Genomic DNA, 26,490 nt, shown 5'->3' with positions numbered 1-26,490 from the left:
CTCAGTTGTGCACCGGGGCCTCCCACTCCTCTTTCTATTCTGGTTAGGGCCAGTTTGCTCTGTTCTGTGAAGGGAGTAGCACACAGCGTTGTACGAGATCTTCAGTTTCTTGGCAATTTCTCGCATGGAATAGCCTTCATTTCTCAGAACAAGAATAGACTGACGAGTCTCAGAAGAAAGATCTTTGTTTCTGGCCATTTTCAGCCTGTAATCGAACCCACAAATGCTGATGCTCCAGATACTCAACTAGTCTAAAGAAGGACAGTTTTATTGCTTCTTTAATCAGAACAACAGTTTTCAGCTGCGCTAACATCAATTGCAAAAGGGTTTTCTAATGATCAATTAGCCTTTTAAAATGATAATCTTGGATTAGCTAACACAACGTGCCACTGGAACACAGGAGTGATGGTTGCTGATAATGGGCCTCTGTACGCCTATGTAGATATTCTATTAAAAATCAGCCGTTTCCAGCTACAATAGTCATTTACAACATTAACAATGTCTACACTGTATTTCTGATCAATTTGATGTTATTTTAATGGACAACATTTTTTACTTTTCTTTAAAAAAAAAGGACATTTCTAAGTAACCCCAAACTTTTGTCTCTTTATATAAACGGTAATAGATATATAAAATAAAATAAATAAATATCACAACATCCTCTTTATCCTAGGAACAGCAATAAAGACCATAACAACAGCCCAGTAACTTGTTGTTCCCTGACTCCTACCTTAACAGTGATCAGGGGCTTGAAGGTTCGGACCAGAGAGAGGCTGGAGTCGTAGATGCTGTTCCCCACCTTGAGCCTCTGCTTCAGGGGGACGGGTCTGTAGTCTGTCTGGTAAAGCTCAGCATCCAGCCACCCAGCCAGCAGGGACAGGTTTGGGAGGGTGGCGCTCATACCCACGATTTGGACACCTTCTGATAAGGAGCTAGATAGAGAGAGAGATATAGAGATAGATAGAGAGAGATATAGAGATAGATAGAGAGAGATATAGAGATAGATAGAGAGATATAGAGATATATAGATAGAGAGAGAGATATAGAGATAGATAGAGAGAGAGATATAGAGATAGATAGAGAGAGAGATATAGAGATATATAGATAGAGAGAGAGATAGAGATATATAGAGAGAGAGATAGATAGAGAGAGAGATAGAGATAGATAGAGAGAGATATAGAGATAGATAGAGATATAGAGATAGATAGAGAGAGAGATATAGAGATATATAGATAGAGATAGATAGAGAGAGAGATATATAGATAGAGAGAGAGATATAGAGATAGATAGAGAGAGAGATATAGAGATATATAGATAGAGAGAGATATAGAGATATATAGAGAGAGAGATAGATAGAGAGAGAGATATAGAGATATATAGAGAGAGAGATATAGAGATATATAGAGAGAGAGATATAGAGATATATAGAGAGAGAGATATAGAGATAGATAGAGAGAGATATAGAGATAGATAGAGAGAGATATAGAGATAGATAGAGAGAGATATAGAGATAGATAGAGATATAGAGATAGATAGAGAGAGATATAGAGATAGATAGAGATATAGAGATAGATAGAGAGAGAGATATAGAGATATATAGATAGAGATAGATAGAGAGAGAGATATATAGATAGAGAGAGAGATATAGAGATAGATAGAGAGAGCGATATAGAGATATATAGATAGAGATAGATAGAGAGAGAGATATATAGATAGAGAGAGAGATATAGAGATAGAGTGCCTTGCGAAAGTATTCGGCCCCCTTGAACTTTTCGACCTTTTGCCACATTTCAGGCTTCAAACATGAAGATATAAAACTGTAATTTTTTGTGAAGAATCAACAACAAGTGGGACACAATCATGAAGTGGAACGAAATTTATTGGATATTTCAAACTCTTTTAACAAATAAAAAACAGAATAATTGGGCGTGCAAAATTATTCAGCCCCTTTAAGTTAATACTTTGTAGCGCCACCTTTTGCTGCGATTACAGCTGTAAGTCGCTTGGGGTATGTCTCTATCAGTTTTGCACATCGAGAGACTGACATTTTTTGCCCATTCCTCCTTGCAAAACAGCTCGAGCTCAGTGAGGTTGGATGGAGAGTTATTTGTGAACCATTCCATTGTAGATTTTGCTTTATGTTTCGGATCATTGTCTTGTTGGAAGACAAATCTCCGTCCCAGTCTCAGGTCTTTTGCAGACTCCATCAGGTTCTCTTCCAGAATGGTCCTGTATTTGGCTCCATCCATCTTCCCATCAATTTTAACCATCTTCCCTGCCCCTGCTGAAGAAAAGCAGGCCCAAACCATGATGCTGCCACCACCATGTTTGACAGTGGGGATGGTGTGTTCAGGGTGATGAGCTGTGTTGCTTTTACGCCAAACATAACGTTTTGCATTGTTGCCAAAAAGTTAGATTTTGGTTTCATCTGACCAGAGCACCTTCTTCCACATGTTTGGTGTGTCTCCCAGGTGGCTAGTGGCAAACTTTAAACGACACTTTTATGGATATCTTTAAGAAATTGCTTTCTTCTTGCCACTCTTCCATAAAGGCTAGATTTGTGCAGTAGACGACTGATTGTTGTCCTATGGACAGAGTCTCCCACCTCAGCTGTAAATCTCTGCAGTTCATCCAGAGTGATCATGGGCCTCTTGGCTGCATCTCTGATCAGTCTTCTCCTTGTATGAGCTGAAAGTTTAGAGGGACGGCCGGGTCTTCGTAGATTTGCAGTGGTCTGATACTCCTTCCATTTCAATATTATCGCTTGCACAGTGCTCCTTGGGATGTTTAAAGCTTGGGAAATCTTTTTGTATCCAAATCCGGCTTTAAACTTCTCCACAACAGTATCTCGGACCTGCCTGGTGTGTTCCTTGTTCTTCATGATGCTCTCTGCTCTTTAAACGGACCTCTGAGACTATCACAGAGCAGGTGCATTTATACAGAGACTTGATTACACACAGGTGGATTCTATTTATCATCATTAGTCATTTAGGTCAACATTGGATCATTCAGAGATCCTCACTGAACTTCTGGAGAGAGTTTGCTGCTCTGAAAGTAAAGGGGCTGAATAATTTAGCACGGCCAATTCTTCAGTTTTTTTATTTGTTAAAAAAGTTTGAAATATCCAATAAATTTCGTTCCACTTCATAATTGTGTCCCACTTGTTGTTGATTCTTCACAAGAAATTACAGTTTTATATCTTTATGTTTGAAGCCTGAAATGTGGCAAAAGGTCGAAAAGTTCAAGGGGGCCGAATACTTTCGCAAGGCACTGTACATAGAGAGAGAGAGATCAAGAACACATTATACTGAATGAACTACAGGACAAAATACAAAGCCTCCAACTCAAAAAGGCCTGTGGTGTTGATGGTATCCTATATGAAATGATAAAATATACAGACCACAAATTCCTATTGGCTATACTAAAACTCTTTAACATCATCCTCAGCTCTGGCATCTCCCCCAATATTTGGAACCAAGGACTGATCGCCCCAATCCACAAAAGTGGAGACAAATTTGACCCCAATATCTTCCATGGAATATGCGTCAACAGCAACCTTGGGGAAATCCTCTGCATTATCATTAACAGCAGCCTCGTACATTTCCTCAGTGAAAACAATGTACTGAGCAAATGTCAAATTGGCTTTTTACCAAATTACCGTACGATAGACCATGTATTCACCCTAATTAACAAACAAACCAAAACAAAGGCAAAGTGTTTTCATGTTTTGTTGATTTCAAAAACGCCTTTGACTCAATTTGGCCTGAGAGTCATGAGGGCCTGAGGGTCTGAGGGTCTGAGGGTCGTGAGGTGAAACAGGGATGCAGTTTAAGCCCCACCCTCTTCAACATATATATATCAACGAATTGGCGAGGGCACTAGAACAGTCTGCAGCACCCGGCCCTCACCCTACTAGAATCTGAAGTCAAATTTCTACTGTTTGCTGATGATCTGAAGTCTTCATTTTGGCAAATGTTTAAAAATTACTTTTTTTTGGCTGCTTCATTACAGGAGTTGCATATTCTGTTAAAATGAATTACCATAATGTAAATGTTCTGTTAATATGAATTACCATAATCTAAATGTTCTGTTAAAGTGAATTACCATAATCTAAACGTTCTGGTGAATTACCATAATCTAAACGTTCTGGTGAATTACCATAATCTAAACGTTCTGGTGAATTACCATAATCTGAATGTTCTGGTGAATTACCATAATCTGAATGTTCTGGTGAATTACCATAATCTGAATGTTCTGGTGAATTACCATAATCTGAATGTTCTGGTGAATTACCATAATCTGAATGTTCTGGTGAATTACCATAATCTAAATTACCGTACTTCTGGTTTCACCGTAGCATTTTGGAATGTATATTCAAACCGTTCAACGTGTTCGCTGCAAACAGAAGCCTTGTTGAACACACAGAGACCCCGCCCCAGACGTACCCGTTGTTGGTGTTGTGTTTGAGGGCGATGTATCGGATCTTGGTGAGCAGTAGTTCCAGCAGGTATCCTCTACCGGAGTCTCCTACCATGTGAAGCTCATCCACAACTACCACACCTACACACAGCAGATTAGATTATTACACTACACAGCGGATTAGATTATTACACTACACAGCGGATTAGATTATTACACTACCACACCAGATTAGATTATTACACTACACACACAGTGGATTAGATTATTACACTACCACAGCAGATTAGATTATTACACTACACACAGTGGATTAGATTGTTACACTACACACAGTGGATTAGATTATTACACTACCACACAGCGGATTAGATTATTACACTACACACACAGCAGATTAGATTATTACACTACCCTAGCCAACATACTGTACATGTTTCAACATCAACACCTACCCAGTAGGTCCATGGAATCCTCCTCTATGAGTCTGTTGAGGAGGGAGTTGGCCTTCTCTATAGTACACACTGCTATATCCAGACTATTGAAACCTCCTGGAGCAGCCCGGCCTCCCATGTAGCCCTCCACACACACCCCCGCCTCGGAGAACACACTCTGGACAGGACACACACACACTGTCTCTGAGAACACACTCTGGAAACGAAACACACACTGAGAACTAGAGGTCGACCGATTAATCGGAATGGCCGATTAATTGGGGCCGATTTCAAGTTCATATAACAATCGGTAATCGGTATTTTTGGCCACCGATTTGCTATTTTTTTTTATTTTTAAGTTACATTTTTTTAGACCTTTATTTAACAAGGCAAGTCAGTTAAGAACACATTTTTATTTTCAATGACGGCCTAGGAACGGTGGGTTAACTGCCTCGTTCAGGGGCAGAACGACAGATTTTTACCTTGTCAGCTCGGGGGATTCGATCTCGCAACTTTACGGTTAACTAGTCCAACGCTCTAACCACCTGCTTTACATTGCACTCCACGAGGAGCCTGCCTGTTACGCGAATGCAGTAAGAAGCCAAGGTAAGTTGCTAGCTAGCATTAAACTTTTCTTATAATAAACAATCAATCAATCATAATCACTAGTTAACTACACATGGTTGATGATATTACTAGTTTATCTAGCCTGTCCTGCTTTGCATATAATCGCTGCATTCGCGAAAAAGGACTGTCATTGCTCCAACGTGTACCCAACCATAAACATCAATGCCTTTCTTAAAATCAATACACAGAAGTATATATTTTTAAACCTGCATATTTATAGATTTTGCAGCTGTTGCAGCTGGCCTTCGCAGATTCTGCTGCGCCTGAATTTTCCGTTAATAGGCTACACCAGCGGTCGGAAACCTTTTCCATTTTAGAGTGCCAATTTATCTTACCATTTCTACCGATATTAAATCAAGATTTTATTTGTCACATGCGCCGAATACAACTGGTGTAGAAGACCTTACAGTGAAATGATTACTTACAAGCCCTTAACCAACAATGCTTTAAGAAGTTTTAAGAAAAATACATAAAACTAAGTGGCATGTAAAAAATAGAAAATAAAAGTAACAAAGTATTCAACAGCAGCAGTTAAATAACAATAGCAAGTCTATATACAGGGGGGTACCGGTACAGAGTCAATGTGGAGGCTATATACAGGGGGTACCGGTACAGAGTCAATGTGGAGGCTATATACAGGGGGTACCGGTACAGAGTCAATGTGGAGGCTATATACAGGGGGGTACCGGTACAGAGTCAATGTGGAGGCTATATACAGGGGGTACCGGTACAGAGTCAATGTGGAGGCTATATACAGGGGGTACCGGTACAGAGTCAATGTGGAGGCTATATACAGGGTATTACGGTACAGAGTCAATGTGGAGGCTATATACAGGGTATTACGGTACAGAGTCAATGTGGAGGCTATATACAGGGTATTACGGTACAGAGTCAATGTGGAGGCTATATACAGGGTATTACGGTACAGAGTCAATGTGGAGGCTATATACAGGGGGTACCGGTACAGAGTCAATGTGGAGACTATATACAGGGGGTACCGGTACAGAGTCAATGTGGAGGCTATATACAGGGGGTACCGGTACAGAGTCAATGTGGAGGCTATATACAGGGGGTACAGGTACAGAGTCAATGTGGAGGCTATATACAGGGTGTTACGGTACAGAGTCAATGTGGAGGCTATATACAGGGGGTACCGGTACAGAGTCAATGTGGAGGCTATATACAGGGGGGTACCGGTACAGAGTCAATGTGGAGGCTATATACAGGGGGGGTACCGGTACAGAGTCAATGTGGAGGCTATATACAGGGGGTACCGGTACAGAGTCAATGTGGAGGCTATATACAGGGGGTACCGGTACAGAGTCAATGTGGAGGCTATATACAGGGGGTACCGGTACGGAGTCAATTTGGAGGCTATATACAGGGGGTACCGGTACGGAGTCAATGTGGAGGCTATATACAGGGTATTACGGTACAGAGTCAATGTGGAGGCTATATACAGGGGGTACCGGTACAGAGTCAATGTGGAGGCTATATACAGGGGGTACCGGTACAGAGTCAATGTGGAGGCTATATGCAGGGGGTACCAGTACAGAGTCAATGTGAAGGCTATATACAGGGGGTACCGGTACAGAGTCAATGTGGAGGCTATATACAGGGGGGGTACCGGTACAGAGTCAATGTGGAGGCTATATACAGGGGGTACCAGTACAGAGTCAATGTGGAGGCTATATACAGGGGGGTACCGGTACAGAGTCAATGTGGAGGCTATATACAGGGGGGTACCGGTACAGAGTCAATGTGGAGGCTATATACAGGGGGGTACCGGTACAGAGTCAATGTGGAGGCTATATACAGGGGGTACCGGTACAGAGTCAATGTGGAGGCTATATACAGGGGGTACCGGTACAGAGTCAATGTGGAGGCTATATACAGGGGGGGTACCGGTACAGAGTCAATGTGGAGGCTATATACAGGGGGTACCGGTACAGAGTCAATGTGGAGGCTATATACAGGGGGGTACCGGTACAGAGTCAATGTGGAGGCTATATACAGGGGGTACCGGTACAGAGTCAATGTGGAGGCTATATACAGGGGGTACCGGTACAGAGTCAATGTGGAGGCTATATACAGGGGGGTACCGGTACAGAGTCAATGTGGAGGCTATATACAGGGGGTACCGGTACAGAGTCAATGTGGAGGCTATATACAGGGGGTACCGGTACAGAGTCAATGTGGAGGCTATATACAGGGGGTACCGGTACAGAGTCAATGTGGAGGCTATATACAGGGGGTACCGGTACAGAGTCAATGTGGAGGCTATATACAGGGGGTACCGGTACAGAGTCAATGTGGAGGCTATATACAGGGGGTACCGGTATAGAGTCAATGTGGAGGCTATATACGGGGGTACCGGTACAGAGTCAATGTGGAGGCTATATACAGGGGGTACCGGTACAGAGTCAATGTGGAGGCTATATACAGGGGGTACTGGTACAGAGTCAATGTGGAGACTATATACGGGGGGTACCGGTACAGAGTCAATGTGGAGGCTATATACAGGGGGTACCGGTACAGAGTCAATGTGGAGGCTATATACAGGGGGTACTGGTACAGAGTCAATGTGGAGACTATATACAGGATGTACCGGTACAGAGTCAATGTGGAGACTATATACAGGGGGTACCGGTACAGAGTCAATGTGGAGGCTATATACAGGGGGTACCGGTACAGAGTCAATGTGGAGGCTATATACAGGGGGTACCGGTACAGAGTCAATGTGGAGGCTATATACAGGGGGTACCGGTACAGAGTCAATGTGGAGGCTATATACAGGGGGTACCGGTACAGAGTCAATGTGGAGGCTATATACAGGGGGTACCGGTACAGAGTCAATGTGGAGGCTATATACAGGGGGTACCGGTACAGAGTCAATGTGGAGGCTATATACAGGGGGTACTGGGACAGAGTCAATGTGGAGGCTATATACAGGGGGTACCAGTACAGAGTCAATGTGGAGGCTATATACAGGGGGTACCGGTATAGAGTCAATGTGGAGGCTATATACAGGGGGTACCGGTATAGAGTCAATGTGGAGGCTATATACAGGATGTACCGGTACAGAGTCAATGTGGAGGCTATATACAAGGGGTACCGGTACAGAGTCAATGTGGAGGCTATATACAAGGGGTACCGGTATAGAGTCAATGTGGAGGCTATATACAGGGGGTACCGGTACAGAGTCAATGTGGAGGCTATATACAGGGGGTACCGGTACAGAGTCAATGTGGAGGCTATATACAGGGGGTACCGGTACAGAGTCAATGTGGAGGCTATATACAGGGGGTACCGGTACAGAGTCAATGTGGAGGCTATATACAGGGGGTACCGGTACAGAGTCAATGTGGAGGCTATATACAGGGGGTACCGGTACAGAGTCAATGTGGAGGCTATATACAGGGGGGTACCGGTACAGAGTCAATGTGGAGGCTATATACAGGGGGTACCGGTACAGAGTCAATGTGGAGGCTATATACAGGGGGTACCGGTACAGAGTCAATGTGGAGGCTATATACAGGGGGTACCGGTACAGAGTCAATGTGGAGACTATATACAGGGGGTACCGGTACAGAGATAATGTGGAGGCTATATACAGGGGGTACCGGTACAGAGTAAATGTGGAGGCTATATACAGGGGGGTACCGGTACAGAGTCAATGTGGAGGCTATATACAGGGGGTACCGGTACAGAGTCAATGTGGAGGCTATATACAGGGGGTACCGGTACAGAGTCAATGTGGAGACTATATACAGGGGGTACCGGTACAGAGTCAATGTGGAGGCTATATACAGGGGGTACCGGTACAGAGTCAATGTGGAGGCTATATACAGGGGGTACCGGTACAGAGTCAATGTGGAGGCTATATACAGGGTGTACCGGTACAGAGATAATGCGGAGGGTATATACAGGGGGTACCGGTACAGAGTCAATGTGGAGGCTATATACAGGGGGTACCAGTACAGAGTCAATGTGGAGGCTATATACAGGGGGTACCGGTACAGAGTCAATGTAGAGGCTATATACAGGGGGTACCGGTACAGAGTCAATGTGGAGGCTATATACAGGGGGTACCGGTACAGAGATAATGCGGAGGCTATATACAGGGGGTACCGGTACAGAGACATATGTGCCAGTTATGATTTTCATATGCACATTTTTCTTGGAACAGTTTAATTTAATTTATAATGGCCTACATAAAACCAACACCTAACATTGCAGCCTGCAGGTAGAAAAATACCCAGATTAAATAAATATCCTATAAATCACATTGGCTATTCAGGGCCTTTATGCAACGAACTTGAAACATTGAATAAAATATTCTGGACCCTCAGTGTCCCAAGCCAGTGAGCTTGGGACAGACACAGCTGTAGGCTATTTGTGCAAAAGGGATAAGAAGTAATCAGGTATTTTACGTTTCCACTGGATCAGAACATTACATTTCTTCCATTAATGCCGAGTGGTTATCGAAAGGGAGAGAGCTGGAAATATTGTTCAAAACAGACTTTGTTTACTCGCTGTTTCAGGTGAAGAAAAATTACTTTTAGAAACTCAACAGCTCATTAGTTGGTGGTGAGTTAAGACAATCAGAAATACTAATCGGCCATCCCCAAATGAGCACATTTACAGGCCTAAATTTGCATGCAGGCCAGGTAAACTAGTCCTACTTCTATATGCGTAATCATGTCAACATTGACAGGTGCTTTAAAAAAATAAAAAAAAGTAAAAAAAATAAAGAGGGAAAAAAAAAAAAAAAAATTAAAAACGACTGTAGTAATAATATATTGAAGGCATTAACCGAAATTACCATAACCAACATCGCAGATTATAAATGATGTGAATTAACAGTACATGTAGGTGATATGTGTTATGGGGAATTGATAAGACACAGCAAACAACGCACACAATGAATTTATGAAACAATAAATACCCAGGAAATGGCGGGAGAGAGAACATTCTGGAGAGAGACGTGCCTTGTTCATCTGAGCATCCTCAATGGAATATTCCACTGAGAGAGGTGCAAATCAGACACGACTCATGTACCATGAAGAATAAATGACTATTTGCCACTGCTCAACTAAAACAATCTCAGTCGACAAACAGCCTATCGACCGACCAACAGCCTATCGACCGACCAACAGCCTATCGACCGACCAACAGCCTATCGACCGACCAACAGCCTATCGACCGACCAACAGCCTATCGACCAACCAACAGCCTATCGACCAACCAACAGCCTATCGACCAACAGCCTATCGACCAACAGCCTATCGACCGACCAACAGCCTATCGACCGACCAACAGCCTATCGACCGACCAACAGCCTATCGACCCACCAACAGCCTATCGACCGACCAACAGCCTATCGACCGACCAACAGCCTATCGACCGACCAACAGCCTATCGACCGACCAACAGCCTATCGACCGACCAACAGCCTATCGACCGACCAACAGCCTATCGACCGACCAACAGCCTATCGACCAACCAACAGCCTATCGACCGACCAACAGCCTATCGACCGACCAACAGCCTATCGACCAACAGCCTATCGACCAAACAATGGACCAGTCGACTACATGGGGTCAGACCTAGCAGCCCTACAACTCATCACGGACTACCACTCTCCATATCTTCAAGCATAGTGGTGGCTGTATCATGTTATGGGTATGCTTGTCATCGTTAAGGACTGGGAAGTAAAAAAATATATCCTAAATGAAAACCTGGTTCAGTCTGCTTTCCACCAGACACTGGAAAAGGAAATCACCTTTTAGCAGAACAATAATCTACAACACAAGGACAAATCTACACTGGAGTTACTTAACAAGACGTTAATGTTTCTGAGTGGCTAAGTTTTGACTTAAATCTGCTTGAACATTAGGGCCTCGCGAGCGGCACAGCGATCTAAGACACTAAGGAAAACGGGAGTCCCATACGGTGGCGCACAATTGGCTCAGCGTCATCCCCGTTAGGGGAGGGTTTGGCCGGGGGGGGGGCTTTACTTGGCTCATCGCGCTCTAGCGACTCCTTGTGGCGGGCCGGGCGCCTGCAGGCTGACCTCGGTCGTCAGGTGAACAGTGTTTCCTCCGACACATTGGTGCAGCTGGATTCCGGGTTAAGCGGGCGGGTATTAAGAAGCGCGGTTTGGCGGGTCGTGTTTCGGAGGACGCATGACTCGACCTTCGCCTCTCCCGAGCCCGTTGGGGAGTTGCAGCGATGAGACAAAAATCAAAATTGGGGAGAAGGGGGTAAAATACAAAAACCCAAAACTAAAAGAATGCTTGAAAATGGCTAGCCATGATCCCCACCAACTTGACAGAGTTGAAGAATTTTTTAAATAATAAATTCAAAACCTTGCACAATCCAGGTGTGGAACGCTCTAACACGGAACCCAAACCGGCTGCGCGCGTGCGCTATCGTGCGCTATCGTGCGCTATCGTGCATAAATGTATTTTGTCCCCCCACACCAAATGTGATCACGACATGCAGGTCAAAATATCAAAACAAACTCTGAACCAATGTCAATTTGGGGACAAGTCGAAAAGCATTAAACATGTATGGCAATTTAGCTAGTTAGCTTGCACTTGCTAGCTAATTTGTCCTATTTAGCTAGCTTGCTGTTGCTAGCTAATTTGACCTGGGATATAAACATTGAGTTGTTATTTTGCCTGAAATGCACAAGCTCCTCTACTCCGACAATTAATCCACACGTAAAACGGCCAACCGAATCATTTCTAGTCATCCCTCTTCCTTCCAGGCTTTTTCATCTTTGAACTTAAATGGCGATCGGCATCTAAACTTTCACAGTATTACCACGACGACCGACAATACAGTTCGTCTTTCAATCACCCACGTGGGTATAACCAATGAGGAGATGCCACGTGGGTACCTGCTTCTATAAACCAATGAGGAGATGGGAGGGGCAGGACTTGCAGCGCGATCTGCGTCAGAAATAGAAAGGACTTCTATTTTAGCCCTTGGCATCGCAGACGCTCGTTGGCGCGCGCGAGCAGCGTGGGTGCAATAACTGAAAAACATGGATTTCTACATTTATTTTGGGAGCTGAATACTTATGCAACGGCTATATTTTTGTTGTTTAATTTTTGTGTAGATTGTTGACCCCCCCCAAAAAAAGACATTTAAATCCACTTTAAAGCACAATAAAATGTTAAGAAATCCAAGGGGTCTTAATACTTTTGCAAAGCACTGTACATATACACAGAACATTTCTGACTCTCCTACCCTCTATCCCTGTCTACCTTCCACTGTACCTGCAGGTAGGTCATCTTCTCCTTGGCCAGGGATACGAAGGGCAGAATAAACAGAGCTTTCCTCTTCGTCTCCAGTACTCTCTTCAGCATTAACAGCTCTGCCACCAGGGTCTTCCCTGCACTGGTTGGGGCTGGGATTAGAGGTCAGAGGTTAACGGTAAAGGGGGGGGGGGTCAGGGTTCTGGGGCAGGGTAGATTGGTACGGTGAAGGGGGTCAGGGTAGATTGGTACGGTGAAGGGGGTCAGGGTAGATTGGTACGGGAAGGGGGTCAGGGTAGATTGGTACGGGGAAGGGGTCAGGGTAGATTGGTACGGGGAAGGGGGTCAGGGTAATTGGGACGGGGAAGGGGGTCAGGGTAGATTGGTACGGGGAAGGGGGTCAGGGTAGATTGGTACGGTGAAGGGGGTCAGGGTAGATTGGTACGGTGAAGGGGGTCAGGGTAGATTGGTACGGGGAAGGGGGTCAGGGTAGATTGGTACGGTGAAGGGGGTCAGGGTAGATTGGTACGGGGAAGGGGGTCAGGGTAGATTGGTACGGGGAAGGGGGTCAGGGTAATTGGGACGGGGAAGGGGGTCAGGGTAGATTGGTACGGGGAAGGGGGTCAGGGTAGATTGGTACGGTGAAGGGGGTCAGGGTAGATTGGTACGGGGAAGGGGGTCAGGGTAGATTGGTACGGGGAAGGGGGTCAGGGTAATTGGGACGGGGAAGGGGGTCAGGGTAGATTGGTACGGGGAAGGGGGTCAGGGTAGATTGGTACGGTGAAGGGGGTCAGGGTAGATTGGTACGGTGAAGGGGGTCAGGGTAGATTGGTACGGGGAAGGGGGGTCAGGGTAGATTGGTACGGTGAAGGGGGTCAGGGTAGATTGGTACGGGGAAGGGGGTCAGGGTAGATTGGTACGGGGAAGGGGGTCAGGGTAATTGGGACGGGGAAGGGGGTCAGGGTAGATTGGTACGGGGAAGGGGGTCAGGGTAGATTGGTACGGTGAAGGGGGTCAGGGTAGATTGGTACGGTGAAGGAGGTCAGGGTTCTGGGTCAGGGTAGCTGGGACGGGGAAGGGGTCAGGGTACTGGGTCAGGGTAGATTGGTACGGTGAAGGGGTCAGGGAAATGGGTCAGGGTAGATTGGGACAGTGAAGGGGTCAGGGTAGATTGGTACGGTGAAGGGGGTCAGGGTAGCTGGGACGGGGAATGGGGTCAGGGTAGATTGGAAGATTGGTCAGGGAAGATTGGTACGGGGAAGGGGTCAGGGTAGATTGGTACGGGGAAGGGGTCAGGGTAGCTTGGTACGGGGAAGGGGTCAGGGTAGCTTGAGTACGGGGAAGGGGGTCAGGGTAGATTGGTACGGGGAAGGGGTCAGGATTCTGGGTCAGGGTAGGTGGGACGGGGAAGGGGTCAGGGTAGATTGGTACGGGGAAGGGGTCAGGGTAATTGGGACGGGGAAGGGGTCAGGGTAATTGGTACGGGGAAGGGGTCAGGGTAATTGGTACGGGGAAGGGGGTCAGGGTAGATTGGTACGGGGAAGGGGGTCAGGGTAGATTGGGACGGGGAAGGGGGTCAGGGTAATTGGGACGGGGAAGGGGTCAGGGTAATTGGGACGGGGAAGGGGGTCAGGGTAGATTGGTACGGGGAAGGGGGTCAGGGTAATTGGTACGGGGAAGGGGGTCAGGGTAGATTGGGACGGGGAAGGGGGTCAGGGTAATTGGGACGGGGAAGGGGTCAGGGTAATTGGGACGGGGAAGGGGGTCAGGGTAGATTGGTACGGGGAAGGGGGTCAGGGTAATTGGTACGGGAAGGGGTCAGGGTAATTGGGACGGGGAAGGGGGTCAGGGTAATTGGGACGGGGAAGGGGTCAGGGTAGATTGGTACGGTGAAGGGGTCAGGGTAGATTGGGACGGGGAAGGGGTCAGGGTAATTGGGACGGGAAGGGGTCAGGGTAATTGGGACGGGGAAGGGGTCAGGGTAATTGGGACGGGGAAGGGGGTCAGGGTAATTGGGACAGGGAAGGGGTCAGGGTGATTGGTACGGCGAAGGGGTCAGGGTACTGGGTCAGGGTAATTGGGACGGGGAAGGGTTCAGGGTAGATTGGTACGGGGAAGGGGTCAGGGTAATTGGGACGGGGAAGGGGGTCAGGGTAGATTGGTACGGGGAAGGGGTCAGGGTAATTGGGACGGGGAAGGGGTCAGGGTAATTGGGACGGGGAAGGGGTCAGGGTACCTGAGTAGACCAGGTTTTGTCCTTGCAGCACGCGTCCCAGACTGAGACACTGAGCCTGCCAGGGGAACATGGAGACGACACCATGACGACGGTAACGCTGAAGGACCGCAGCAGGTAGACCCCAGCTGGACAACAACAACCTGTCACACTGCTCGTCTGGACGCATACACACCGCTGATAGACCAACCCCTGGGGAAACACATACACACACACACACACACACACACACACACACACACACACACACACACACACACACACACACACACACACACACACACACACGTTACATACACACACACGCACACACACACACACACACACACGTTACACACACACACACACACACACACACACACACACACACACACACACACGTTACATACACACACACACACACGTTACACACACACACACACACACGTTACACACACACACACACACACACGTTACACACACACACACACACACACACACACACACACGTTACACACACACACACACACACACACACACACACACACACACACACACACACACACGTTACACACACACACACACACACACACACACACACACACACACACACACACACACACACACACACACACACACACACACACACACGTTACATACACACACACACACACACACACACACACACACACACGTTACACACACACACACGTTACACACACACACGTTACACACACACACACACACACACACACACGTTACACACACACACACACACACACACACGTTACATACACACACACGCACACACACACACGTTACATACACACACACGCACACACACACACACGTTACACACACACACACACACACACACACACACACACACACACGTTACACACACACACGTTACATACACACACACGTTACACACACGTTACATACACACACACGTTACACACACGTTACACACACACACACGTTACACACACACACGTTACACACACACACACACACACACGTTACACACACACACACACACACACACGTTACATACACACACACGTTACACACACGTTACACACACACACACGTTACACACACACACACACACGTTACACACACACACACGTTACACACACACACGTTACACACACACACACACACGTTACACAGACTAGTTCTTTCATCCCGTACCTGTGGTGTTGAGTGTGCTGGCCTCCAGCCCAGTAGGGGGCGTGAGAACAGAGGCTGACATGTTGTTCCTCAGAGACCGCTGTAGCGCCGCTCTCTCCCTCGCCCGCGCCAGGAGGGAGGGGCTGAACAGGATGAAGTCATCAGATACGTCCAATGGGGAGTCAGCATTCTGGCAGGAACCGTTTCCTCTTCCTGTGGGTGTGGTCTCAGAGCTCCTCCCCCTGGCCCTGCGCTTCCTACTGTCAACGACAACATTCAAATGAAATAAACATTTATTGACACGGCTGTTAAAGGGACAATCACGTCAATAAAGTTAAAATGAGATCAAATTATGTTTTTTTGTTTGTATATTAATCTACTTGTAAAAACACACCCTCTGGAGCTACAGTTCTTCTGAGGGGGTGGGGCGTCCGTAGGTCTGTGTGGAAGCGTCCCAGCATGCTCTCTGTCCTCTGAGTCTTCACTGAACAGCAGGCACTGAGCCAGGTCCTTACGGTCCGCTGTCTGAACCAGCCCTGGATGCTCACACACATCTGGTCCTAGTCCAACCTTAGCCCCGTCCTCTGGTCCTGGTGTCAGGGAGGTCTGGGCTGGAGCTGCTGAGGCGTGGGATACCCCTCTCCGGATTAAAGATACCCCCATCTCTACCCCATGTGTTAATTTCATCCCTCCAGGATCCAGAGCTTCCAGCACCTGAGGCATCTCCTCTCCAGGGTCTAAAGAGGAGTCTCCTACCACACACACCTGTCCTGCAGCCACTTCCTGGGCCGTGTGTGTGTTGTCACGCAGCGTGTGTGTGTTGTCACGCAGCGTGTGTGTGTTGTCAGGCAGCGTGTGTGTGTTGTCAGGCAGCGTGTGTGTGTTGTCACGCAGCGTGTGTGTGTTGTCACGCAGCGTGTGTGTGTTGTCAGGCAGCGTGTGTGTGTGAGCGGTTTGCAGGCGACTGGAGCGTCTTGGGGTGAGTGGCTGCTCAGGGTCGGGGACACTGCAGAGAGAAACACAGAGTTAAAACATTAAAACATGTAGTCATGTTATAATATAGTAATTAATACAGGGTTATAACATCTAGTTATGTTATAATATAGTAATGATCACAGGGTAATAACATCTAGTCATGTTATAAAATAGTAATGATCACAGGGTTATAACATCTAGTCATGTTATAAAATAGTAATGATCACAGGGTTATAACATCTAGTCATGTTATAATATAGTAATTAATACAGGGTTATAACATCTAGTCATGTTATAATGTTATAATATAGTAATGATCACAAGGTTATAACATCTAGTCATGTTATAATGTTATAATAAGGTAATTAAGACAGGGTTATAACATCTAGTCATGTTATAATATAGTAATTAATACAGGGTTATAACATCTAGTCATGTTATAATATAGTAATTAATACAGGGTTATAACATCTAGTCATGTTATAATATAGTAATTAATACAGGGTTATAACATCTAGTTATGTTATAATATAGTAATGATCACAGGGTTATAGCATCTAGTCATGTTATAACATCTAGTCATGTTATAATGTTATAATAAGGTAATTAAGACAGGGTTATAACATCTAGTCATGTTATAATATAGTAATTAATACAGGGTAATAACATCTAGTCATGTTATATTGTTATAATATAGTAATTAAGACAGGGTTATAACATCTAGTCATGTTATAATATAGTAATTAAGACAGGGTAATAACATCTAGTCATGTTATAATATAGTAATGATCACAGGGTTATAACATCTAGTCATGTTATAATGTTATAATATAGTAATTAAGACAGGGTTATAACATCTAGTCATGTTATAATGTTATAATATAGTAATTAACACAGGGTTATAACATCTAGTCATGTTATAATGTTATAATATAGTAATTAATACAGGGTTATAACATCTAGTCATGTTATAATATAGTAATTAATACAGGGTTATAACATCTAGTCATGTTATAATGTTATAATGTAGTAATTAACACAGGATTATAACATCTAGTCATGTTATAATGTTATAATATAGTAATTAAGACAGGGTTATAACATCTAGTCATGTTATAATATAGTAATTAATACAGGGTTATAACATCTAGTCATGTTATAATATAGTAATTAATACAGGGTTATAACATCTAGTCATGTTATAATGTTATTATATAGTAATTAAGACAGGGTTATAACATCTAGTCATGTTATAATATAGTAATGATCACAGGGTTATAACATCTAGTCATGTTATAATGTTATAATATAGTAATGATCACAGGGTTTGAACATCTAGTCATGTTATAATGTTATAATATAGTAATTAAGACAGGGTTATAACATCTAGTCATGTTATAATATAGTAATGAACACAGGGTTATAACATCTAGTCATGTTATAATGTTATAATATAGTAATTAAGACAGGGTTATAACATCTAGTCATGTTATAATGTTATAATATAGTAATGATCACAGGGTTATAACATCTAGTCATGTTATAATATAGTAATTAAGACAGGGTTATAACATCTAGTCATGTTATGTTATAATATAGTAATTAAGACAGGGTTATAACATCTAGTCATGTTATAATATAGTAATTAATACAGGGTTATAACATCTAGTCATGTTATAATATAGTAATTAAGACAGGGTTATAACATCTAGTCATGTTATGTTATAATATAGTAATTAAGACAGGGTTATAACATCTAGTCATGTTATAATATAGTAATTAATACAGGGTTATAACATCTAGTCATGTTATAATATAGTAATTAAGACAGGGTTATAACATCTAGTCATGTTAAAATATAGTAATGAACACAAGGTTATAACATCTAGTCATGTTATAATATAGTAATTAATACAGGGTTATAACATCTAGTCATGTTATAATGTTATAATATAGTAATTAACACAGGGTTATAACATCTAGTCATGTTATGTTATAATATAGTAATTAATACAGGGTTATAACATCTAGTCATGTTATAATATAGTAATTAACACAGGGTTATAACATCTAGTCATGTTATAATATAGTAATTAACACAGGGTTATAGCATCTAGTCATGTTATAATGTTATAATATAGTAATGATCACAGGGTTATAACATCTAGTCATGTTATAATATAGTAATTAAGACAGGGTTATAACATCTAGTCATGTTATAATGTTATAATATAGTAATTAATACAGGGTTATAACATCTAGTCATGTTATAATATAGTAATTAAGACAGGGTTATAACATCTAGTCATGTTATGTTATAATATAGTAATTAAGACAGGGTTATAACATCTAGTCATGTTATAATATAGTAATTAATACAGGGTTATAACATCTAGTCATGTTATAATGTTATAATATAGTAATTAACACAGGGTTATAACATCTAGTCATGTTATGTTATAATATAGTAATTAATACAGGGTTATAACATCTAGTCATGTTATAATATAGTAATTAACACAGGGTTATAACATCTAGTCATGTTATAATATAGTAATTAACACAGGGTTATAGCATCTAGTCATGTTATAATGTTATAATATAGTAATTAAGACAGGGTTATAACATCTAGTCATGTTATAATGTTATAATATAGTAATTAACACAGGGTTATAACATCTAGTCATGTTATAATGTTATAATATAGTAATTAATACAGGGTTATAACATCTAGTCATGTTATAATATAGTAATTAATACAGGGTTATAACATCTAGTCATGTTATAATATAGTAATTAATACAGGGTTATAACATCTAGTCATGTTATAATGTTATTATATAGTAATTAAGACAGGGTTATAACATCTAGTCATGTTATAATATAGTAATGATCACAGGGTTATAACATCTAGTCATGTTATAATGTTATAATATAGTAATGATCACAGGGTTATAACATCTAGTCATGTTATAATGTTATAATATAGTAATTAAGACAGGGTTATAACATCTAGTCATGTTATAATATAGTAATGAACACAGGGTTATAACATCTAGTCATGTTATAATGTTATAATATAGTAATGATCACAGGGTTATAACATCTAGTCATGTTATAATGTTATAATATAGTAATTAAGACAGGGTTATAACATCTAGTCATGTTATAATGTTATAATGTAGTAATGATCACAGGGTTATAACATCTAGTCATGTTATAATATAGTAATTAAGACAGGGTTATAACATCTAGTCATGTTATAATGTTATAATATAGTAATTAATACAGGGTTATAACATCTAGTCATGTTATAATATAGTAATTAAGACAGGGTTATAACATCTAGTCATGTTATGTTATAATATAGTAATTAAGACAGGGTTATAACATCTAGTCATGTTATAATATAGTAATTAAGACAGGGTTATAACATCTAGTCATGTTAAAATATAGTAATGAACACAGGGTTATAACATCTAGTCATGTTATAATATAGTAATTAATACAGGGTTATAACATCTAGTCATGTTATAATGTTATAATATAGTAATTAAGACAGGGTTATAACATCTAGTCATGTTATAATATAGTAATTAATACAGGGTTATAACATCTAGTCATGTTATAATATAGTAATTAATACAGGGTTATAACATCTAGTCATGTTATAATATAGTAATTAATACAGGGTTATAACATCTAGTCATGTTATAATATAGTAATTAATACAGGGTTATAGCATCTAGTTATGTTATAATATAGTAATGATCACAGGGTTATAGCATCTAGTCATGTTATAACATCTAGTCATGTTATAATATAGTAATTAATACAGGGTAATAACATCTAGTCATGTTATAATGTTATAATATAGTAATTAAGACAGGGTAATAACATCTAGTCATGTTATAATATAGTAATTAATACAGGGTTATAACATCTAGTCATGTTATAATATAGTAATTAATACAGGATTATAACATCTAGTCATGTTATAATATAGTAATTAATACAGGGTTATAACATCTAGTTATGTTATAATATAGTAATGATCACAGGGTTATAGCATCTAGTCATGTTATAACATCTAGTCATGTTATAATGTTATAATAAGGTAATTAAGACAGGGTTATAACATCTAGTCATGTTATAATATAGTAATTAATACAGGGTAATAACATCTAGTCATGTTATATTGTTATAATATAGTAATTAAGACAGGGTAATAACATCTAGTCATGTTATAATATAGTAATGATCACAGGGTTATAACATCTAGTCATGTTATAATATAGTAATTAACACAGGGTTATAACATCTAGTCATGTTATAATATAGTAATTAACACAGGGTTATAACATCTAGTCATGTTATAATGTTATAATATAGTAATTAAGACAGGGTTATAACATCTAGTCATGTTATAATGTTATAATATAGTAATTAACACAGGGTTATAACATCTAGTCATGTTATGTTATAATATAGTAATTAATACAGGGTTATAACATCTAGTCATGTTATAATATAGTAATTAATACAGGGTTATAACATCTAGTCATGTTATAATGTTATAATGTAGTAATTAACACAGGATTATAACATCTAGTCATGTTATAATGTTATAATATAGTAATTAAGACAGGGTTATAACATCTAGTCATGTTATAATATAGTAATTAATACAGGGTTATAACATCTAGTCATGTTATAATATAGTAATTAATACAGGGTTATAACATCTAGTCATGTTATAATGTTATTATATAGTAATTAAGACAGGGTTATAACATCTAGTCATGTTATAATATAGTAATGATCACAGGGTTATAACATCTAGTCATGTTATAATGTTATAATATAGTAATGATCACAGGGTTATAACATCTAGTCATGTTATAATATAGTAATTAAGACAGGGTTATAACATCTAGTCATGTTATAATGTTATAATATAGTAATTAATACAGGGTTATAACATCTAGTCATGTTATAATGTTATAATATAGTAATTAATACAGGGTTATAACATCTAGTCATGTTATAATATAGTAATTAAGACAGGGTTATAACATCTAGTCATGTTATAATATAGTAATTAAGACAGGGTTATAACATCTAGTCATGTTATGTTATAATATAGTAATTAAGACAGGGTTATAACATCTAGTCATGTTATAATATAGTAATTAAGACAGGGTTATAACATCTAGTCATGTTAAAATATAGTAATGAACACAGGGTTATAACATCTAGTCATGTTATAATATAGTAATTAATACAGGGTTATAACATCTAGTCATGTTATAATGTTATAATATAGTAATTAACACAGGGTTATAACATCTAGTCATGTTATGTTATAATATAGTAATTAATACAGGGTTATAACATCTAGTCATGTTATAATATAGTAATTAACACAGGGTTATAACATCTAGTCATGTTATAATATAGTAATTAACACAGGGTTATAGCATCTAGTCATGTTATAATGTTATAATATAGTAATTAAGACAGGGTTATAACATCTAGTCATGTTATAATGTTATAATATAGTAATGATCACAGGGTTATAACATCTAGTCATGTTATAATATAGTAATTAAGACAGGGTTATAACATCTAGTCATGTTATAATGTTATAATATAGTAATTAATACAGGGTTATAACATCTAGTCATGTTATAATATAGTAATTAAGACAGGGTTATAACATCTAGTCATGTTATGTTATAATATAGTAATTAAGACAGGGTTATAACATCTAGTCATGTTATAATATAGTAATTAATACAGGGTTATAACATCTAGTCATGTTATAATGTTATAATATAGTAATTAACACAGGGTTATAACATCTAGTCATGTTATGTTATAATATAGTAATTAATACAGGGTTATAACATCTAGTCATGTTATAATATAGTAATTAACACAGGGTTATAACATCTAGTCATGTTATAATATAGTAATTAACACAGGGTTATAGCATCTAGTCATGTTATAATGTTATAATATAGTAATTAAGACAGGGTTATAACATCTAGTCATGTTATAATGTTATAATATAGTAATTAACACAGGGTTATAACATCTAGTCATGTTATAATGTTATAATATAGTAATTAATACAGGGTTATAACATCTAGTCATGTTATAATATAGTAATTAATACAGGGTTATAACATCTAGTCATGTTATAATGTTATAATGTAGTAATTAACACAGGATTATAACATCTAGTCATGTTATAATGTTATAATATAGTAATTAAGACAGGGTTATAACATCTAGTCATGTTATAATGTTATAATATAGTAATTAAGACAGGGTTATAACATCTAGTCATGTTATAATATAGTAATTAATACAGGGTTATAACATCTAGTCATGTTATAATATAGTAATTAATACAGGGTTATAACATCTAGTCATGTTATAATGTTATTATATAGTAATTAAGACAGGGTTATAACATCTAGTCATGTTATAATATAGTAATGATCACAGGGTTATAACATCTAGTCATGTTATAATGTTATAATATAGTAATGATCACAGGGTTATAACATCTAGTCATGTTATAATGTTATAATATAGTAATTAAGACAGGGTTATAACATCTAGTCATGTTATAATATAGTAATGAACACAGGGTTATAACATCTAGTCATGTTATAATGTTATAATATAGTAATGATCACAGGGTTATAACATCTAGTCATGTTATAATGTTATAATATAGTAATGATCACAGGGTTATAACATCTAGTCATGTTATAATGTTATAATATAGTAATTAAGACAGGGTTATAACATCTAGTCATGTTATAATGTTATAATATAGTAATTAATACAGGGTTATAACATCTAGTCATGTTATAATGTTATAATATAGTAATTAATACAGGGTTATAACATCTAGTCATGTTATAATATAGTAATTAAGACAGGGTTATAACATCTAGTTATGTTATAATATAGTAATTAAGACAGGGTTATAACATCTAGTCATGTTATAATATAGTAATTAATACAGGGTTATAACATCTAGTCATGTTATAATATAGTAATTAAGACAGGGTTATAACATCTAGTCATGTTATGTTATAATATAGTAATTAAGACAGGGTTATAACATCTAGTCATGTTATAATATAGTAATTAAGACAGGGTTATAACATCTAGTCATGTTAAAATATAGTAATGAACACAGGGTTATAACATCTAGTCATGTTATAATATAGTAATTAATACAGGGTTATAACATCTAGTCATGTTATAATGTTATAACATCTAGTCATGTTATGTTATAATATAGTAATTAATACAGGGTTATAACATCTAGTCATGTTATAATATAGTAATTAACACAGGGTTATAGCATCTAGTCATGTTATAATGTTATAATATAGTAATGATCACAGGGTTATAACATCTAGTCATGTTATAATGTTATAATATAGTAATTAAGACAGGGTTATAACATCTAGTCATGTTATAATGTTATAATATAGTAATGATCACAGGGTTATAACATCTAGTCATGTTATAATATAGTAATTAAGACAGGGTTATAACATCTAGTCATGTTATAATGTTATAATATAGTAATTAATACAGGGTTATAACATCTAGTCATGTTATAATATAGTAATTAAGACAGGGTTATAACATCTAGTCATGTTATGTTATAATATAGTAATTAAGACAGGGTTATAACATCTAGTCATGTTATAATATAGTAATTAATACAGGGTTATAACATCTAGTCATGTTATAATGTTATAATATAGTAATTAACACAGGGTTATAACATCTAGTCATGTTATGTTATAATATAGTAATTAATACAGGGTTATAACATCTAGTCATGTTATAATATAGTAATTAACACAGGGTTATAACATCTAGTCATGTTATAATGTTATAATATAGTAATTAACAAAGGGTTATAGCATCTAGTCATGTTATAATGTTATAATATAGTAATTAAGACAGGGTTATAACATCTAGTCATGTTATAATGTTATAATATAGTAATTAACACAGGGTTATAACATCTAGTCATGTTATAATGTTATAATATAGTAATTAACACAGGATTATAACATCTAGTCATGTTATAATGTTATAATATAGTAATTAAGACAGGGTTATAACATCTAGTCATGTTATAATATAGTAATTAATACAGGGTTATAACATCTAGTCATGTTATAATATAGTAATTAATACAGGGTTATAACATCTAGTCATGTTATAATGTTATTATATAGTAATTAAGACAGGGTTATAACATCTAGTCATGTTATAATATAGTAATGATCACAGGGTTATAACATCTAGTCATGTTATAATGTTATAATATAGTAATGATCACAGGGTTATAACATCTAGTCATGTTATAATGTTATAATATAGTAATTAAGACAGGGTTATAACATCTAGTCATGTTATAATATAGTAATGAACACAGGGTTATAACATCTAGTCATGTTATAATGTTATAATATAGTAATGATCACAGGGTTATAACATCTAGTCATGTTATAATGTTATAATATAGTAATTAAGACAGGGGTTATAACATCTAGTCATGTTATAATGTTATAATGTAGTAATGATCACAGGGTTATAACATCTAGTCATGTTATAATATAGTAATTAAGACAGGGTTATAACATCTAGTCATGTTATAATGTTATAATATAGTAATTAATACAGGGTTATAACATCTAGTCATGTTATAATATAGTAATTAAGACAGGGTTATAACATCTAGTCATGTTATGTTATAATATAGTAATTAAGACAGGGTTATAACATCTAGTCATGTTATAATATAGTAATTAATACAGGGTTATAACATCTAGTCATGTTATAATATAGTAATTAAGACAGGGTTATAACATCTAGTCATGTTATGTTATAATATAGTAATTAAGACAGGGTTATAACATCTAGTCATGTTATAATATAGTAATTAAGACAGGGTTATAACATCTAGTCATGTTAAAATATAGTAATGAACACAGGGTTATAACATCTAGTCATGTTATAATATAGTAATTAATACAGGGTTATAACATCTAGTCATGTTATAATGTTATAATATAGTAATTAACACAGGGTTATAACATCTAGTCATGTTATGTTATAATATAGTAATTAATACAGGGTTATAACATCTAGTCATGTTATAATATAGTAATTAATACAGGGTTATAACATCTAGTCATGTTATAATATAGTAATTAATACAGGGTTATAGCATCTAGTTATGTTATAATATAGTAATGATCACAGGGTTATAGCATCTAGTCATGTTATAACATCTAGTCATGTTATAATATAGTAATTAATACAGGGT

The 26,490-nt window shown here is 38.9% G+C and overlaps 1 protein-coding gene across 1 annotated transcript in view; it reads right to left on the bottom strand.

Moving 5' to 3' along the window:
- Positions 1–26,490, bottom strand: part of polq (polymerase (DNA directed), theta) — a 115,328-nt gene that overhangs the window by 78,303 nt on the left and 10,535 nt on the right. Inside the window, exons 3-9 of the mRNA XM_045688921.1 lie at positions 16,531–17,142; positions 16,158–16,396; positions 14,985–15,173; positions 12,770–12,900; positions 4,875–5,031; positions 4,446–4,560; positions 731–932 (exon numbers count right to left, since the gene is read on the bottom strand). Coding sequence (XP_045544877.1) covers positions 731–932; positions 4,446–4,560; positions 4,875–5,031; positions 12,770–12,900; positions 14,985–15,173; positions 16,158–16,396; positions 16,531–17,142 — 1,645 coding nt within the window. The remainder of the gene's footprint in view (positions 1–730; positions 933–4,445; positions 4,561–4,874; positions 5,032–12,769; positions 12,901–14,984; positions 15,174–16,157; positions 16,397–16,530; positions 17,143–26,490) is intronic.

The sequence above is a fragment of the Salmo salar genome, chromosome ssa11 (genome assembly GCF_905237065.1).
Source record: "Salmo salar chromosome ssa11, Ssal_v3.1, whole genome shotgun sequence".
Lineage (NCBI taxonomy): Eukaryota > Metazoa > Chordata > Actinopteri > Salmoniformes > Salmonidae > Salmo > Salmo salar.
The sequence above is the reverse complement of the archived record's forward strand: the minus strand, read 5'-3'. Positions and strand labels throughout refer to the sequence as shown.